The 20,435-nt window shown below is 44.2% G+C and overlaps 1 protein-coding gene across 3 annotated transcripts; it reads right to left on the bottom strand.

Moving 5' to 3' along the window:
- Nucleotides 1-391: 391 nt before the first annotated feature.
- Nucleotides 392-13,633, bottom strand: LGALS8 (galectin 8). Of its 3 annotated transcripts, XM_056343258.1 has the most exons (11): nt 13,532-13,598; nt 13,120-13,271; nt 11,426-11,566; nt 9,471-9,559; nt 8,010-8,220; nt 7,277-7,393; nt 5,505-5,561; nt 5,399-5,425; nt 4,023-4,111; nt 2,031-2,196; nt 392-1,595 (listed from the first exon to the last, which is right to left on the bottom strand). In XM_056343258.1, the coding sequence occupies exons 3-11, from the start codon at nt 11,465-11,467 to the stop codon at nt 1,446-1,448; spliced, it is 948 nt and encodes a 315-aa protein (XP_056199233.1). In that variant the 5' UTR covers nt 11,468-11,566; nt 13,120-13,271; nt 13,532-13,598; the 3' UTR covers nt 392-1,445. The 3 variants fall into 3 exon arrangements, with proteins under 3 accessions (XP_056199233.1, XP_056199232.1, XP_056199235.1); XM_056343257.1 differs by lacking the exon at nt 13,120-13,271 and having other exon boundaries at nt 11,426-11,565; nt 13,532-13,633; XM_056343260.1 differs by lacking the exons at nt 5,505-5,561; nt 13,120-13,271; nt 13,532-13,598 and having other exon boundaries at nt 11,426-11,565.
- Nucleotides 13,634-20,435: the final 6,802 nt, after the last annotated feature.

The raw sequence follows: 20,435 nt of genomic DNA, 5'->3' as shown, positions 1-20,435 counted from the left end.
GTGTGCTGGGAACAGGGTTGGACCTGCCAGGCAGATCCCATCCACAGGGATGTTTACCCCATCGTGGTCATTTGTGCTCTTACAGGCTTTTCTTAAAACAACTATTAATGATGTCTGCTGTCAATCAAAAAGGATCTGCACAGAACTGCTGCTGACCTCTTCAGTCAAGGCAAGAATACACAAGTGGGCTGTTGGCATCAGCCAGCTACATTCATCCTGCAACCCAGGGGGAGGTGCTGGGCTGTGGACCGCTAACGCCTCGATGCAGAAACGGTCCTCCGGTCAGAATCACTGTGCCACCTTGGAGATACTGGTAAGGTAATAAGCAAAACAAGGCAAAATACAGACCTAAAAGGAATCATAGCTACTTAGCCACGCTTGGAGAAAAAAGCAGAGTTCACAAATGTATTTATTTATGCTTTTTTATACATTAAATCTGGTAGTTCATCTTAAACAGTCATTGTTGAAAGTGTTTCACTCTTTTAGCAGCAGTTAAGATAAATAGGAACGTCCCTTAGGCATGTATTGACAGCCAGTAGCAACTTTTTTTTTTTAAGTATAAAAATTAAGACTGACATTTGTACAGAAAACTGATTGAATAGGAACAGTCGGTCTCTGATAGATACTACTTCAATACAAGACTGAAAAAGGATTCATTCTCTATTCAACTGACGACTTGCACCCCTGCCTGGAGTACTTGGGTTCCTTTTAGAAAAAATGAAAACCACCACCATCTGCTCAGGTTAGGAGCCATTTCAGAGCAACCAAGCTTCCAAAAGTTCACACTTGTTTCACTTTGGAAAACTGAAAGCTAGGAGCGGTGCTGTATGTTTCATTCAAGCCACTTACAAGCAGGAGGTGACAGCCGTGAGTGTCAGAGAAGGTACTACTGCAGCAGCAGGCTAAGAAGTAAGATCACATTCCTCCTTGCCTTTTGCTGTAACTAATGAGTCAACAGTTTGCTTCATCCATCCTCAGTAAAAAGCTTACAGTTGCTAATATAAACTAAATAGAAGAGTATATTTCATAACTATTTAAAATGAATTACCCAGGGCCCTTTTCAGGCCGATAACCGTATCTTTGGATCCTATTTCAGTCTCCTTTCTACTTCACAATATTGAATGTACGCTATCAAGGAAAGCCGAGTAGTAGTTTAACTTAAACATACTGAGTGCAATTGTTAGACACAGTACAATGCAGCATTTTCATATTGCTAGGTTCAGTAATATGGGAGATTTATCTGAGCAAACGCTTATTTAGGTTGCCAGGATACTGTAAAGTAGAGGAGGGTTGAATCTCGCAGCTACAGGTCTGGTGAGCGCCCAGCTCCGAGAGGCAGACACAAGCCTAGATAGGTAAAAGGCAGGCTCAGCACCTCTTTGTACCTGACAAGGAGGCCCTCTCATTAGAAAAGGTTTAATTCCTTTAGTACTAATTGAAAAGAACTACCAGCTCCTCACATCTAACAACTTCATATCTCCCGCGATTTCCACTTCATTTATCTTTTCAAGTTGTTTAAAACGATGCTTGTACTCCAGCGTGTGAACACCATTAACAGCAACTTTGAACTGGTGGGCATCACAGAAAATGATCAGCTGAAAATCAAGAAGAGCAACAGTTCAGTTTTAAGCTCAGGTAAGACATGAAAAACCACCTGGTGATTAGGCCTAGACTTGGGCAAGCCCTGCTCCTATTACAATGACCATTTCAGGCAAAAGAAACTTTTTCGAAAGTGGAACTTCAACAAAAATCATAGAATTACTCAAGTTGGAAAGGACCCATAAAGATCATCAAGTCCAACTCAATTAAAATTTGTTTTGAGCATAATTCTTGCAACTATTTAAAAGCTCATTAAAACCAAGTCAAATCTCTGCTCCCTACGGTCCCACTTAGGATAATATTCTTGAGACACTGAAATGTAGGAATGGCGGTTTTATTTAAATCTGTGTTAGTGACATGACCTTTAAGCACCACTGCTAACGCTTTTGGCAGAACTTCCAGTTCGATGCTATGCTGTAGATAAGTCTTACCTCAAAGTACATCCCTGGACTGAAAGGAAAGGTGGCGACTTCCTTTTCTTCTTCCCCCCAGCTGTCATGAAGATAGGAGTTTCTTACAAAAACTTTATTTTTCATTCGGGGATTCAGATGCAATGCGATGTCCTTCGAGCCACTTGATTTCAGATTTATCACAAAGCTGGAAGATATTTTTTTTAAAGTTTACCAAGGGTTTATAAACACGGTGCAGCAGTCCGTGCTATTTACCGAGGCCTTTGCCAATACCTAGAACTGTCCTGGAGCCAGGGCCGTGGTTCACCTGAAGAACCAAGCAGGCAGTTAGCGCGCGTTTGCGTCCTTCACACAGAAACCTTTGCTGGAGGCAGCAGACGTAGGACGCGACCCTGCTACATCGCTCACAGCTTTCTGTTCACGTCTCGGCGAGGAGGTAGCCAGCCAAGTCAGCCACGTGCTGCTCCTCTGCAGCACCAGGAAGCAGCATTTTCACGGAAACACGGTGCTGCTTGCTCACTGTCTTTTACCTCCGAGAGCTGTGTTTTACCTGAAGACATTATATTCTTTCTGCTAACAAACAGATTAGACTAAGGAAAACTTTGAGGAGTCTCTCTGTGTCTAATATTGGTGGGACACCACGCATACAAAATGGTACTTTATAGGCAGCGCAGCTCTGCCCAGGCAGAAGGAACACTCTGCCATCTCAGACGTGTTCACAACACAGGCTTCCCAAAGGGGAGCTGTGGAGAAGAGCGATCGGAGCAAAGCCATCCAAATTCAAATGAACACTTCAACCTGTGGCAAAGACCTCACTGCATTTGAAGAAGAAATATTCCTCCCCCAAATCAGAGCCAGCTGTCAGGTTATTGCTCTCCTTTGAGAAGCCTAGAACTGCTCAGTCCAGATAGGAAATGGAGCAACGGCCTCACTTCCAAGCTGTGGAGTCCTCTTTTTCACTGAGAAAAAGGAGCATCCACAACTGTGAACTGAGTGAAAGACATTAAATAACTTACAACTACAAAAATCTATACGTTTAGAAGTACAAACACAAAAAGCAGACAACACACAATGCTTTAACAACCAAAAGCTTCTTCATGCTTATAAGCAGTACATCCAGCACTTGAGATGTGCTAATAAGCTTTTCAAGCCAAGAAAAGGATATCAAATGCTATTCTCTAAGTATTAATTATCCTGTCGAATTTCAAGTCCATTCAAACCTTGTCGACGAGATTTCTAGACCTTGGGTTCCCACATTAATACAAACTCGGAGTGCTGTTCAGCTGCAGGAGTGCAATGCATACACACGTGCTTCTCATCATTTGCACTAACTGCTTCATTTCTAGGCATGTTTCTGCAGAGCCCAAACCCTTCGAGCAAAGGGCATGCTGAAGCACAAACATTTCCTCCGCTCCATTTTGACTATCTTGCGCTCCCCCCTTCCCCTTTAAATCATGTTGGGCAAATGTCTTCTTTGCAACCTATTGTTCCTAATTTGCTACCAAAATTATAGCTCATACTCCCCTACCAGCTTTCACCACTCAGTTGTCAGGCACTTTCGTGCTTACACAGTCTCCAAGGAGGCCATCCAAGAACGATTCAGAGAAATGTTGTAACATGCAGATTTGTGCACACTAGCAACTCATCTCACTCCTTTTCTATCTACTTCTGCCAGTTCCCTTACTCTTGGATCTCTTTAGAATAAAAGCTGTCTTCGTACAGCATGTGTGCTCACATGCCTTGCACAGCGGAAACCCCGAGCAGACAGTCTCATGAACAACGCAGATTTAGCAGGTAAGACACTCAGGTTTCTACCTTTGCTTTTTACAATGGAGCTGCTCTTTTAAGTCTCTCTCTGAAGCAGGATCCTGCAGGTCCCCAAGAAAACTGCACTGTAGTTTCACATGATTCCAGATGCAAAGTTGCAAGTAAGGATATACTGAGCCAATGGAAAAGCCTACTCATTCGCAAGAGTAGCTGAGTTAAATAGTAGTAAAATGCCGTAACACTTACCTCTTTGGGTTTTTATTCACTTCTCCTTTAATGGCAACTGTGCATCCCGGACGAAGCGCAGTATCAAGTTTCCCAACGTAAGGAACTCCCTGGAAGTACATCACCAGTAAAGATTTTGACTGTGACTTACTTGTTTCAACATACAAGCTGAGCTTTGCCATGACAGGAAGAAATCTGGCCCACAATTGCAAATCTGCACTTCTAGCTGAAGTTATTCCTACCAACGTGTTCTGGCATAGTAATATTATAGTGGAAAAGTTACACAGAGATAAACATATCAAATTGCTGGGGTTTGTCTTTGGAATACCACCTTGATTAATAAAATAAACATTATTTACAACTACTTCTGCCACCACTAATGGTGGAAGGTGCGGGAGAAGGAAAAAAAGAAAACAAAACAAGCACAAAACTCTCTGCAGTAATTCAAACCTGTGACACCCTGACCTCTCCTCTCTGAAAGCTTCAGTTATGCTTTAGAGAGTAAGACTCATGCTAGTGTGAGAAGTAGGGTCATTGAGATTCTGTCCTGCCACCAGTTCATAATGAGAGATAGTGCAAGTATTTTATTTGCCTTTTTTTTGTTTTCATTGTGTTAGAAGTTCCGTTCATTTGTTGAAGTCCACCACTTGACAGTGACAATACTGCACATTATGTGGTTTTGAAAAGAAGACTGAAGGCAGCAGGCTGTCAAGCGACAAGGCAACTAAAATCATGGCACTCACAGCGACTTCGCCTTCTCCACAATTTCTACTTGTATATATTCCTGGCTTCCAACCCCTTTCCAGTGTGAGCATGGGACTTACTCCAGTCCAGATACTGTTCACCTGTACAGCCCTTTGCAAAAAGATAAGCACTCTATCTATGCTACATGCTAGCTGGGTGCAAGTTCCAACCCTAAGGTGTGATGCTCGCAGCAGCCACGTGATGTGCACACAGGGTAAGCATGGATCTGTCAGCAAGAGGAAGACGTAGCCAGACAGGTTCTGAGATACACACGTTAACATAAGGCCACTTGGCATAGACTGCAGAATACTTCTGTTTCGCAGGCGGAGAAAACTAAGCATGCTTGTTCAGAAAATGTTTTTAGTGTCATTTGGTATATCAGGTACCTCCCTTTTTATTTCTCTGTTTATGGCTGTGGATGCTGTGTTTATCTTTCGGGTTTTCTACATGATTTAACAAATAGGCTCACATTTACTAGCAGCAGAAAAGAGGACTACTCTCTACAAAACCTCACTGATGATCAACCCAGAAGATTCTAAGTTTCCTTGTTCTACATGTGTTTCTTCATGAATGACTGAGATGGTTTTATTTCCCCCCCCTTTTTTTTTTTTTTCACTCTTCACATTTGCCACAAGTCTACACAAGACACTTACGAATTGTGAACCATCTGGCATTTCCCCCTACAAGAGAAAACAAACAACATTAACTAGCTTATCAGGCAACAGGGAGATTCATTCAACCTTTTACAACCATACATACATTTTCTGTGTTTATCTTTGTTACTCCTAGAGATGATGGCTGAGAGCCTTGTAAAGACTGCAGAAAGAGAAATTTAGATGTCACTGCATACATCATAGAACTTTTAACATAAAGTTGGTTTAGAACTGTAAAGGATTTCTTCTGCTTTGAAGAGTGAACTGTTAACGTGGAACTTGAGGGCTACGGTAAAGAAAAGATAGCCAAACCCCTGCAAACCAGGGAGAAGTCCTGAAGCCAAATTAAGATTTCTAAAGACCATCTCATTCAGTTTGAAACTTTATTTAACAGTCATAGCACTGTTAACCCCTTAGAATCTGTACCCACTGAGCTTTCCTCACTGGGGCAGGAATACCAGGCCAGGTCCACGCAAGGGGCCTTGAGATTCTAAGCAGCCTCCTACATCCCTGCCCCTTCGCATGGGAAGGACAGCTGAGCAACACGGCCGTGCAGAGATACAGTTCCAGCCTAGGCCTGGCAGCTTGTTTCTTTCAATACAAGCCTCCATTTTCCTCCTCAGAAGAGTATATTAGAAGCAAAGACAGAAAGGAAACAATCACCTTTCTCCTTCCTTTCTTCCCCAAAAGGATACAGCATGAGCAACCACAGATTAAAGCAACTCTGTTTCATTTTGTGACTGGGACAGAAACCAACCTACAGCACCTGCTTGCCCCCAGGCTCTTCTCCGAGCCGGTCCTCTAGGACCAGGACTGAGACAGCTTTGCAGTAATGTCATTCTGGCAACATGCCCAAGGCCAAGTGACGAGGCCCACAGATGTCTGTACATGGACTTTGCAAATGATCGATGAATAGACGTATCTATCATGTTCAGACTCCTTTTCCATTCTGGCCCAAATCTCCACCTTCTATCAGCACGATTATTAGCCTGCTGACCCGAGTTAGACCTGACATTTTGGCAGCAAGAGATCCAAGCTTTGCCCACAGCGTAATGAGGATGGGGCAGAAGAGACCCAGAATATTACACAGGAGTAGGTAGGCTGCTCTAGTGAGTGGCAGGAAGAAAGGGAAAAGGCATTCACCTTCTGTACCTCCCTGAAATTTATCACCATCTTTTTCTGTTCTACAGGTCTCACACTTCCAGAGCAGAAGGATCTCTGCTTCTGCACGGGGGAAAGTGTTCGACTCCTCCCTGTTAGTTTACTTTCTCTAGCAGAGCTGGCAGCTGAAAGGAAGCACAGCACTGCCTTCACTTTAAATTCACTGCAGTTTGGTCCAAGCCACAAAGTCTTTGGAGAAGGACACTCCTTCTCACCCCCCAGAAATAAACGTACACTCCTCTCATCCCTTCATTCAGCAATTCAGTCATTTTAGCAGGAAAACCAGGGTTACGTACACAGGCAGTTCCAGCTGTGGCTGAACTCGGCATCTGGAAGCCAAGCAACAAGTTACAGCTATGGCTGAACTTGTCACTTAAAAGCACTAAATACTGTGAGTTCATTTTGGTGCTCCTGCAATACCTGAAAAGTCTAATCCACTCCTAGACCCAGTATCAAATCAGTTCTTACACCATCTGCCCTGTTAACTTTGAAAGCTGTAAACTTTGCCACCCTTTTGCCCCTAACCTCAAGGCTAAAACGGGAAGACAGAGATCCTTACATAAGACTCACATGTTGAAATGTGGGGGGAAAAAAAAGTCTTGGTAGCGATGTCAGACTGTGTAGCTGCTTTTCCTTACTTCCTTTTCACCACAAATCCTACTCTGTAGTTTAGCAAGACAGAGAAAAGGAATCAAACAATTTGTCTATATAACTTACATTAGAAACAAAATCTATAGTTTTGATCTGCACTTTGCCATATATTCCAAGAGTATCTATTCTTTCAAGGCTAATTCTGTGGTTGTAGAGCAGCAAGTGCTTCTTGTTTACAGTCACCTAAGGAGACAGAAAACAAAACAGGAAAACTGTATTAAATGTACATCACACCAGCCATGTGTCAGCCATATACATGTATCTCTGTCTACTGGTCTGGTACAGAAGCATGGAACATCCTAGAAATCTCAGAGCAACCAAGTTCAGCTGATCCACAATTCAGTCTTTCTTTCCATCACAGTGTAGGCGAATAAATCTCCTTCACAAAAATTTGCATTTCAAAACCCTTTTGTTTCTACACCTGATCATTTACCAATGTGGTGTTACCAATCTACTAGAATCTCTTATTTCAGTCTAACAGAGCAGGACAAACACACCTCACGCGCTCAGCTTTATCCTAAGGTTAGCCCTTAGGCTAACGAAGGAACTGGGTGGCGTAGCCGCTAGCCACAGCAGGAAGTTACCTGCCTACTCACCCAACTTACGAGGAAGGCAATATCAACTTCAAGGTCTGATTTACTTAGCACCTCTTTAAAAGAAAAACTCCTAAACTTTTCTGCAGTTAGACTATACCTAGGTAACAGAAACCAAGGCTTCCAACTATTTATTGTAAGTATACAAAATACCTCTCTTGTTGGCCTGACAACTGGCTATGGCTGAAGAATCAACCCAGACTCACCTGGAATTTATCCTTTAAAATCATGATGACAATCTCAAACGGCTTCCCTTTTTGAAAGGGCATCTCGTAAGTGATCTCTTCCCAGCCCCATTTTTCGCTCTCCAGTGTGTTGCAAACAATGCAGCCAGACCTTTTGAAGCGGGGGTTGAAATGAAATGCCACATCGGCTCGAGGCTTTACACTGCTGCCACACTGTAAGTCCACCTGGAACCTAATCATAAAAGTAAGACAAACCACATTCAGCTCAGTCTGTCAAGGAGTCACCTCAATTAGCGGAGTCTGCTACATTTGTGTTTTACTGTGGATCCTCAGAACAGGCAGACACAATTAATATTCCTGGAGAAGGAGAAAAAAACTCAAAATGTTATTTGCCCACTCCTACACATTTGTGAAAGGTTCTCCCATGATTAATTGCAATGAATTTAAATATTTATGATTTATTTAATGGTCATCATATCACGCAAGCTGCTCATATACTGTGTTACCTTGTAGTATAGTCTGTTTTAGCTTTGTAATTATATTGTTTGTTTCAGTGTAATCACGAAGAGGTTGCTAATCAACCCTGGTTATGTAATTTTATGCCAAGAGGAAAAGAGTAGTTTAAAACTTAAGGTCACTGAGGAGAACATTGTACAGGCAACTAACGAAACAAACTTAAACTCTCCTTGGGCTCTCCATATAAGGGAACTAAATTAAGGTTCAGTGATCGGTCAGCTGTAACTACAGGGTCCACAATTGTTTGAGACCCCTTAGAAGACTCAGAGATACCTGTAAGGAGCATGTGCAATGCTTAATTATCATAGTACCACCTGTTAAATTAATACATATGATTCTTCTGAGAAATGTAATGCATAATGCTAAGTGTGGCCTGTGTAACTGTGTTTGAAACGCGGCATACACCTTAGGCGAAACGATCCCCCGTGCATCCAGCACTGCAGTAAAGAATGCCTGCTTCCCAATGCTACATTGGTGTTAAGAGGCTTTCTTATTCCTGATTTCGGTGACAACTGTGCCCACCACCTACCCCCCTATCACCTTCTGTAGAATAACCAGAAGAACCTTGGGCAAAGTCAGGGAACAGAACCCCCGTACCCAGCACGTGTGTACCAGTTCACCCCTCCTTAGCCCAGTTTAAGTTCATTCCTTCACACAACACATTCAGCTATCAGTACTGTTAGTCTCAGATAACCTCTTGAGGCAGGTTATATGCTATGACAGGGGGAAAAATGGCCAAAGCAGGCAAACAGAAGAGAGAATCAGTAGGAAGCAAAAAATCACTTCATTCTCCACTTCTCATCACAAAGTTTTCATTGACTAATTAACACTGTACTCACTCTGACACTATCACAAGGGTTTAGATCAAGCCTTTGTGTGCCACTATAAAGGACCCCTGGAAACATTTTATGCATTACATTGTTGTTCACACGGTCACACTGCAGAAAGTGACACCATAGCCACTACCTGTCTGCATCATCAGGAACAGTCCCATGTATCACAATCAACTCTCCAGGAGTAAGGCCACCAAGTATGGTCCCAACATATGGAATGATCTAGAAGAGGGAGGGGAAAAGAAAAAAAAGAAAAAAAAAAAAGATTCAAATAACGATTTGTGATGGAGGCAAAAAAGCCCACAATAATTTTAAAAATACTATTCTAATACTTAAATTATATGGCACACATTAAAAGAAACACAGCTAGCATCTCATTTAAGAGAAACAGTAGAAAAGGACTAAATACCCACCACAATGGGAAGGAAAAACCCAGCATCTTTTCACCTGTGAAAACCAAGCTTCTCAGGTCAAACTAAAACTAAAATTTCCAGCCTCCATGATAACATTTTGTTGCCTCACTTTCTAATAGAGTATAAAAAGGATTAATTTCAAATTAGGTCATTGCCAAGGGCTGACTATTATCAGCCCTTTGGAACCATTCACTGAAACAGTGAAATCTTCATAGCCTGCCCTCTTCCATCCCTACTAGGTTCATCTTGTGGTAGCACACAGGTGATAGAGTCACAGAAGGGCTGAGGTTGGAAGGCACCTCTGCTATCTCTGGCCCAATGCCTTGACCAGAGCAAGGTCAGATAGAGCAGGTTGCTCATGGCCTTGCCTGGAGGCTGTCCTGAGGTCATCAGCACAATCTTTCCCAACTCTGCCTCCACATTCTAATCCCAAGTACTCACTCTTATTCCTACTTTAGGCTCTTGACCCCTAAGCCCTAGTTTACCCCTTTATAGTCTCCAGCCTGGTCTTGCCACCCATCATACTCCTCAGTCCCCTTGCAGCCACCTGATTTTGCTCCACTCTTACTCTCTCCCTCACACATTATTTATTCTAAACATGTCCTAATCCCTCTCCTCACACCTCCTTCCCCACTAAAATCTCCATGTACCAACTTTCATCCTCCCTTTACTTTTGCAGTTCTGTCCTTCCACCTTCTAGTTCATCTCCACACAGCTTGCTTTCCTTCCTCTCCCAGCTGAGTTCTTGTGAAAAAGATTGAAGCTATTCCCCCATCATCCCTACCTCTGTCCTGTTTGCAAGCAGTGAACATACAGGGGGACTGAATAATCAGATTCACTGAGGGCCCAGGTGTGTATCACTGCAAAGCTGCAATAGATAAGGAAGTTGTGCAGATCTCACTACTGTATACACCACGTAGATACTCTACAGAATTTATTATTTTTAAAGAGTTCTAGCACACAATGTTAAAAATATTTTCCTGCAGGCTCAAAGGAACTACCTTTTCAAAGCCACAACAAAAAACACAGCTCCAACCCATCCCTTTAGCTACTGTTCCAGATCATGAGAATATTAAGAGCTCTTCAAAGAAAGTCTCTGGACCCTAAGCTAGGCAAACAACATTCCATCAAATCCACTCTGCAATTGCTGAGAGCTCAAGTCTTCCTTACAAAACAGGATTCATTGTAAGACAAGTTACCAACTATCAAAAAACATTTCAGGTTCAATTGTTCAGACTGAAATTACAAGCGCCACAAAAAAAACAAAAAAACAAAAAAACACAAACCACAAGGGCTGCCAGGCGCCACCCATGTTTACAGAGAATTAGAAGTGAAAAGGCTGCTTATCATATTTTCACTTTTGATCCAAAACAGTCTGCAAAAATGCCAGACATCTGCAGAAACTGTGTAGGAAAAAGGATTACCCCCAAGGCCAACAGAACTTCCTTCCTGTTCTGGAAGTCCTGTGCATTAAGCATCGGGTTTGCTTCCAGCACAATATCTAAACACCATCAGCTCCTAGTGTCACCTGCGACATTCCCCCTGAAACACCTGAGCGATGCAGAGCGCTCTCAGTAACACCCCTCACCGTGCAAAACAGTACGAGTACTAACTATGGACATAAACAGCAAAGTTCAATTGCCCAAGGGAGTTGTTGATATGACAGGGGAGTTACCGGGTTACTGATTGTCTTCTGTGGTCCATCCAAGGACATCATCTTCCCTCCTCCAGTTTTTAAGTTTGTCGGTTCTGTGTGACCACTGCTGGAGCGTACTTAAAGGACTCACTGGTCAGGCAGCACCAAAGGAGGGATCCCTTCAAAAAAACAAAACTTCTAATTAGAAAAAAAACCAAAGTGAAGTGAAACCCTCCAGGTCGTAACTTTAAAAAACACAAGAAATGATGCAAACATCTGTCGGAGAAATCTGCTGTAGTTTTGAAATACAAAAATTAAAGGCTTGCTTAAAGAAATAAGGTGCCACTCTAACAAGGGACAGTGCACACAGGTACACAATGTCATCAGCAGCTTCCTGAGATTATGTATACTGAGACAGAATCCCACCTAAACATCATCATTGTACAGGGGAACGCTGATAACTCAGCGCCCCTCAGCTGGGTCCTAATAGCTCTCCATTAGCAGCTGACCCCTGCCTGCAGACAGGGCAAAGATACACGGTACAAAAGCATATTTCCACGACAACCAACCAACCATTTCTGCTTCCTTTAACACCGCTTGTGCTATCCCCAGATTTCCCAAAGCTGAGAAGCCTTAGGGGCTGAACTTGCTTTTTCTAGTTTTGCTTTACGTAACGTTAAGAGACACTAAGCAAAGACGCAGCAGGGAAGCAAAGGGTGTTTTAGGTTTCTTCCTCCAACACACACAATCCCTAACTCCACAAATAACTACAAGGGTTTGTAAAACTTGCATTAAATGCACGGCATTAATAAGAAATGAAACAACAGCTTGTGAGTATAACCAGCTACACTATAATTTCTCTAGCAAATCTCCTAACGAAGTGACCAAAATTCAAGGCCCAACTGAAACTACTAATTATTTCTTGCACATTCTGGAGAAGTAACTTAAGGTAGCCTGCAAACTGTGTGCTAATGATAGGCAGACCCATTCCACAGAGCCCTGGAGTTTTCTGCAGTGATTCAACAGCAGAGCGGCCCATTGCACTACCTCGTTTATCTTGTGGGAGATTTGGGCCAGAAGGGTATTAATTCTCCTACTTAAGACCAGTGTCTAGGACACAATTTGGAGAACATCAGGTGCCTGCGCTGCCCGTTTCATCTTCTCATAGGACACCACCATCAACTCACAACAGAAACGTGCAAAGGCAGGCAAATCTCATTGTTTTCATTTTCACTAGGACGAAATCAAGACCAAAGCAACCAATCCTGCCTTTAGCACCAGCAAGTCCAACAGCAGAGCCAAAAAATGAAACCCAGACCTACAAGCCCGCATCCAGCAGCCTGCTAACTGAGCTTCCCTGGGTGTGCCAACAGCAATCTCAATCCTGCTGAAAGAGGATGCGGGAACAGAACTGGCTGTTAAAGTCTTGGCAGACCAGGCAGCACTATGGCAAAGTGATGGGTTGAGGGTATTTTTTGGTTATTAGTTTCTTACTGAGAAGGTCACGGGAACAAGGAAAAGCTGCTGTTCAGGCTCAGATTGACAGAACAGGGGATGGGCACGCAACTGCAAGGCTCCCCAGCAACCTTCTGTCATAACCATTACACCAAACCCTAAGTCTCCAAGATTGTAAGTTAAGGGTTCCTGACTCCGCTTTTAGAACAGGAAAAGGCACGCAGGCTTTCCCGTTATCACCCACACAGCAAGGAAACTGAAAACTGAAATAACGAAGCAGGAAAACAGAAAGGTCAACCGCCAGTTACCACGCTGTCCCCAGAGATGCGGCACGGTCTTTCACGAGGGTAACCTCCGCATCGAGCCGCGATTTTACACCCAGGCAAACAGGACTTGTGCGAAGAGAACAAGCGAGGTACTTTCTGGATACCTGCAAGCAATTAAAACACGAAACACCAGCAGCGTCCCCCCGGCTCTAAACCCAGCACGGCAACACCCCAGAAGGACGCGGGACTAGTGTCACCGAGCGCCCTCGGCCACCTCAGCGCGCCCCGAGGAAGCCCCGGCCCCACCGAGCGGCTCCTCCAGCCGGGCCCGCCTCGGCGCAGCCCCCGACGGGCAGCCGCACGCAGCGAGGGTTATGGCTGCTGTTACCAACAGGACGTTCCCCCTCTCGTCTGCGCAACGTACCGTGGCTAGCAGCGCCCGCAGCCCCGCGGGCTCCCGCCCGCCGCCATGGCCCCGCCGCGCGCCGCCGGCCCCGCTCCGCGCCCGGCCCGGCCCCGCCCAGCCACTTCCGGCCGCCCCCGACGTCAGCGCCTGCCCCCGGCCGGGGCGGCCCGGGGGTCTGCGGGCCCGGGGCCTGCGCTGCTCCTCGGCCTGCTCCTGAGCCGTGCCCGGCCCGGGGGCGCCCCTCACCCCCTGAGCCGGTCCGGGGGCACCGCTGGGCTCAGCCTGAGCTGTCACAGGCCCCTGACCCCCTGCTCCGGCAAGTGCCCTGTGGGCTCGGACCTACGAGGGCGAAAGTACCAGCTCAGCCGTGAAGTTAACTCAGCACCTCAACGCTACCACAAGCTTCCCCTGCGAACCCACCGCTTCCCCCGTGCTCCGTGTTCCCTCTGTCGGTCCCTTGTTCCAGCCTCACCCCATGTCCTCCAAGCAAGGCACCTGCAACCAGACCGAAACACGGCTTTGGTAGCCAACTGTGTCATGTGTTGCTCCAGGACTGTGGATTCCCTGAAACCTGGAAACCTTACGCTCATCCCCAATCCTACACCTACCACCCGAAGGCTGTGCTGTCACCCTCCTGTTCCCTCACAGGCTTTCTAACCATGGGTTTGACTGTTTCCGTCTAGTAAGCAGATAGCACAATGAGGTCCCGAGTAGTTTTACAGCTCGTGGTGTGTAGCAACAAGCTACTTAGAGAAGCACTGCTTAAAGCTTCCCCTGTCTATATGCTGGATGGGGGAAAGAGGAGCCAGAAATAAAGGTTGCAATAGAAAAGGCCGCCCAAATTAAATTGCCATATCCTATTCAATTACAGGCATTCAGTATTTCTTTGCCTCGCAGGAAGCAGTGTATGTGGCTATCACAAAGTTCGAATGGTGTTCAGCCACTCCCGTCACAAAGATCATTTCAGTATCTTAGCTAGATAATAGCCCGTCTTCTGTCCTGCAATTAACTAGCACAAAAAAACTCCATACCAAATCGTATCTACTTGCTAGAGTTCTGCTCACAGTTGTAGGGTTGCTGCTTTAAAGGGTACACCAGCTTAACTGTGTCAGATCGGAAGGATTCATTCACAGAAAGGCATAATAACGTTTCTTCCGAGGAGAACTACAGAAATGAGCTATGTAGATTAAACAGCACCAAAGCAGGTCACTTGGGGAAAGATACCTTAGAATAGTTTTGAGAGAAGACCGAGAACTATTGTCTGTAGTCGGGTGATAGCAAAAAGCTATTCAGTTGTCCTACAAAATTCCACAGCACTTTTTAAAAAAGAAAATAAAGGTTCTAGAGCCTGAACTACCACTTAGTTTTCCTTTGAAGCTATTGTTCTAGGCATATTTTATTTTTAAAGAGTAGAAAATTTTAATAAAAGTAGACTGACAGAAGTACATGAAATGCCTTCACTTCTCAGTGTCAGAAAACAAACTTTCAAACCTGCTTTTAAGGTTAAGTCAAACAACAGGGACAGAAAATACGCTGAAGGGCTGGAATAAAAAAAGTCGTGATGCTGAAAGGAGGAGCAATAAGTGGAAGTGTTTCTAGAAGAACCACAGAATATAAAGTTTTACTACGTGACTACTTCTGGCTCAGAGCTCTTCTACTTCTGGGAAGGAACAAACCAAAGGAAATACAGTGATTTAAAGTACGCACCAGTTCTTTACTGAAGCGGAACAGCTGCTTGATTGACATGCTGATCACCTCTTTGAAGGCTGAGTCACAGGCAGTTTATGACACTTACAGGAAAATCCCTATTTCAGCTCCCAAACTTAATGCACCACTGACAATGAGTCACTTGGGTTACAGCTTGAGCGGCCTTGCACTACTCTGCAGTTGTTTCGCTCAGACTGTCGTTTTGCTGCTGATTTCGTGACTGCTATTTTTAGCGCCATTTACTAACAGCAGTCATGACGACAGGTAGCAAAGCCTTCCCCTATTTCCATGGTCCAAGCCCTAATTCAGGCTTTTGCTTTTAAAGCTACAATTGGAGGGGCACACAAGCGTTGCCAGGACTGTGCATTATCCTGTTCAGCAGAATTTTGCTTGCTGGAGAAGCAGGAGTGCTTTGTCAACAGAGAGGCAGACAATTTCAGCTGAAGCAAACTCAGCAGCTATTCTTGGCCAGAAGGTAGCATTTGAGGGAGGACTCTGTTACTCTGAAGAAATTTTACCTGCCTTTCCTGCCCCAACTACAAGAACTGGGAGAGGAACATAACTACAGGACACTGGCAGCGCACGTCTGCAACTGTATCCAACCAGCCGTTACGAACTTCCCACTTATTTTCAGTGATAATTATTTGATTTCCAAATCTCACGTATTCCTTCTTGGGTACTAAGAACTGCTTTGATTCATCTCATTAAAGACTGAAACACGTTCTTTTACAGATTTAGCTTTCCGTTCCCTTCTCCCCTTTGGAGCCTCTGGGGACTTAACACTTGAGCAGCAGTGTCAGACCACAACCCACAAATTAGGACAGACTGATTGTGTCTAGCATGATTTTACACAGGGCTTCTGGATCTCTGTGACTGAATCTAAAAGCGACAACAAATTTTTAGTTTAAATAAATATTGCGCTTGCTGAGTCTGCTGTGAGCAAAACTGAATTTGATATAATTTGTTACAATCACCTGTATAACTGTAACATGCTTCACTGTAGGCTTTTGACAGCAACACAGGCGATGTTAGTAACAGTTAAAGCCCACCCACAAACCTGGGAAAATTGAACCAAACTGATGACCAGGCACTTTTTTTAACCGCTTCTCACATATTCAGTCAGGTAGCTTAACAAACACCACTTCACTAGCTAGAAAAAGAAGAGTACGACCAGCCTATTTTGAGCCCTCCTGTCATTTCTTGGTAAAGGAGCTGCTGTGTTTGCTCCTTTCTTCCCGCAGCAAACACCGCATCTCACATCTGCACTTCTTCAAAGCAGAGGCGGGTACCTTCCCTGCTGGGCAGCGGGGCTGCATCCAACCTGCACCAGACCCAGCCACATTACAAGCTGCTCGGTCCTTTGCAAGTCACTCCAGCAGCAATCTGGCTCTGCTAGCTGCCTTAGATACCTCCTGCTACCCAGTTCCTTCCACTTCCCAGCAGAGTGCCATAAAATACATGATTACATGGTATCCTACTTCCCCAAAAGAAACTTCTTAAGCAGATCCCCTGTACTTGCTTCCCAGTCCACAACCTGTACCTCTCAGGGCAGCAAGTCATCCCCCAAAGTTAGGGTAACAACGTAAGCAGTCATACCTACTCGGCCCAATATTTTATACATGGTTCCAATTATAAAATTTCCACCAATTAGTGGTGAGCTACTTAGAGAAGTCCCTAGACTTGGCACAAATAAACACATTTCAAAACCTCTCATGGGTCCCTTTTTATTCAGCTTTCCTCCTCTCCACAATTCAAAACACCATTCCTTCCTTTATGTAAGAGGCTGCTTTTCCTTTTTAGCCCTCTCCACTTTCTGTAATAGGTTACTTGCAGTTTCTCCATGATCAGATCTGCTTATTTACTTTTCTTCCTAGCCTATGTAGCAAGGCCCAAAGTTTTGCTGACTTCAGTCAAGGGGCAGGGTTGACCGCCCTGCCGGCTACATTTGTCCTTTTTCTGATGCATACAGTACCATAACAGCTTCCTACGTACTGCTGTTCTTTTGAGGTTGGTATAAGACATCTTTGGTTTGGTAGAGACTAAACTGGCTGCACCTCATCAAGTCAAAGGGTTGGGTACCCACGATGGCTACAGATAGTGCCCATCATGAGCTGCCCAGAGGAGCAGAATGAGAGCAAAGGCAAGCACACAGTACCACACACCCAGCTTCTGACCATCAGCCATTTAGGAATTTGAGTCAGAGGTTACAATTGCATCATCTTACTAGATGAGCACACCCTGGAATCTGCACAATTCATTTTTAGGTTAATGACACCACTTCTGGACCTCCACAACACTATCCATAGCAGCATGGAGTGTATTTTAATGAATCATTGTCTAAATATCCTGCAAGGAAAATTCTGTCCAGAACTAGAAGCTTCTCCCTACTGTACATACTGTTTATATGGTAATACACCACTACGACCATTCAATGCTAATAACCTCAGTGGTTCTCTGTAGGTTGTCTCATCAAGAGTCCTTAACAGACTGGCAACAGATCAAAATTATGGGTTACGACACATTTGCCTCACCCAAAGCTGATGGATACACACATTATCTAGCTTTGCAGCGAGGCAACCGAAGTAAGCTACTAGTCCCCATTAACTGCCCAGTGGGAGTTACTCTCAGCTCATCTCTTGTACTGTTGTGTGGTACCAGAATAAATGTAATTTCTTCTCCTAGTTAATACAGAACCACAGGCCACAGGGGTAAAGCCTCTAGCACACTGTACTGCTCAGCAGAAATTTTATGTGCAAGGACTTCATGTAATCTCAAAACCCTGACATTGCTGTGTTCTCCATAGCTTTCGTGAAGCTGTTGATGCAGTACAGCATTTTCTGATGGAAATTATTCCCCTAGCTGCTCTGAAAGGCTTTAGATTCAAAGTGGACATGAGTCACCGCTTCTTGGTACACTGACATTAGCATTTCAGTTGACAGCCCAGCTGGTTCAGCTGTTATTAGTTACAAGTTGATCAGTGGCCCTCCCTAACCTTCTCTAATGTGTCAATACTTGGCTTCAGTGATCATCCAGAACATCCAGCCTAACTAAAGCCTAAATGCACAAATCTTACAAATCACAGGGAAGAAAAATTGTTGGGTTTTTTTTTTTTTTGAATGGGCTTACCCATTCAAAAGCTTAAAATTCTACTGCTACTTCAGAAACTAGCAAGCAATCTTTTTTTGTTGTTGCAATGCCTGCTTTTTTAAGCAAAATATTGGAAGAGAAGGCTAAGAACAAACAGGACACAGATCAGGTATGTGGGCCAAAGGACAAACGAGTTACAGAGAAGTCGCTGGTCATTTTAAAAACCAGTTGTAGGCCACATAACCATTACAACATACTCACCCCTTCTTTTTTAAACCAGTGACAAACGCCACAGGATTCGGGAAGTAGTCAGGATCACTTCTTCATTTGCATTGCAATAGCTACTAAAGCAAACCTCTGCTTATGCCTGCCCTGTCTGCCCACCACCACCCCAAAAAAAAATACACAAACATAGTGCCTTACTCTCTACGTACCCTAGGGAGACAAAACCCAAGAAACATCACACATCTGTGCAAAACAAAGACCTGTGCGATGTTCTCCCAGCCGGAGGCTGTGACCAAACCCAAGCTCCCTAGGACTACACCTTCACGCCTCGGCTACACCATCCTCCTCCCTGCAGCTGCCTTTGGATCTCCTGGTGGGTCTTCGTGCTTCCAGATGGGCTTTTTGGCTGCATTTTCAAGGGAGAAATGAGAGGGCTGCAGTATCACCTCTCACCACGCGATGGTAGGTGTCCTCTGGTGGTTAGAGGGGAACAGGCTTTTAATAGACCTTTGAGTCGGTGAACGCCTCAGCTTCAGAGAGAGGCAACAGCAAATTAGGACAAAAAAAAATCTAAAAATTTATGTGATTGTGAATGAACTGCAGCACGGGAGGAGTAGGGAAAGCTCACATATATTGGGCACGAACATGAAAAAAAATTCCTCAGAGTCAAGATACTCTTGCTAGGGTGAGGCACCGAGTGTCCCTTTCTTACTCGTATCCTGGCTCTTCCTGTTAAAAAAATTTTTAGTTGTGCAAATGTGTTTTATGTCATCAACAACATGAAACCCTGGTTATTTTTGGAAACAAAAAGCATTCCCCAACTAAAAAGAGTAATTTTGATGCAAACTTGTAATAAAAAAAAGCACCTTTGTGTGGATATGTAAAGTTGCATACCTATCTCATGCCACACACAGACACACAGAACACATTTATTATCCAAGTTCCTAACGAATTTGGCCTTGTTTCTGGAATTTTCTCAAAAGAAGATAAAAGGTGCAGCTGTAAGTAACTAAGATTTTCAGTCAAGGAAACCATTTCTGTACATACATCAAAGGAAAGAGAAAGTTAACACCATAGACATTACTTCTCACCCATTATTTCTGACAGAAGCTACTTCTTTCTCTTCTGTTCTCCAGTCTCAATCCTTATCTTTATAGCACTGTGAAGGCCGGTAAACAAGGCCTCAACAAACCCAACACACCAATAATCTTTCGTGTCAGAGTGCAAAAAGGCCGAAGCCACCATGACTGATCCCATCCTAACAAGACTTGCACTGCTCTTTCTTTCTCACACTTCGAGATTCTCATGCGACTCTCATTACCACAGAAACAAATAATCATTTACCCCACGACCTGCCTTTGAAATCAAGAATCACTGTTTTACAAAGGTAAAATACAGAGATCAAACCAACTAGTAAGTCAGTAAGTCTGCCCAGCTGCTGGACTGCCACCCCTACAGAGGGTACAGGCAAGCCTTCCCCAAGCCTGTCAACTCCTCTTTGCCATCAGTTTCTTGTAAAAAAAGAGTCAATCCCATTCTTGGCCAAGGTACAGGCAAACAAGGACTATAGATTCCACCTGTAATATAGTCTAGAATATATATATAAATAATTTTTTATTAGTGCTGCTCATATTCAGCCTGCCTGATCAGTAGATCCATGCCTTCCCTACCCTGCTAAGGCCAACCACTGACCACAGCCACGCCATCAGGGCGACCTGAGCTCAGGGGCTAGGAAAAGCACTTTTCTGTCCACACAGGCAACAAGCCCAGGTCCATTTTTAATGGCTCTCGGCCCTACTGTCCAAAACTGACCCAAAACTTAAGGCTTCCAAGATATATTGCCATTAGTTATGAATAACTGATTGCTTTTACTTCATGGACAGAACAACATGATATACTGCAA

Source organism: Falco biarmicus, chromosome 6 (genome assembly GCF_023638135.1).
Source record: "Falco biarmicus isolate bFalBia1 chromosome 6, bFalBia1.pri, whole genome shotgun sequence".
In the NCBI taxonomy this organism is placed as follows: domain Eukaryota; kingdom Metazoa; phylum Chordata; class Aves; order Falconiformes; family Falconidae; genus Falco; species Falco biarmicus.
Note: the sequence above shows the minus strand (reverse complement) of the source record. Positions and strands in the feature narration are given on the sequence as shown.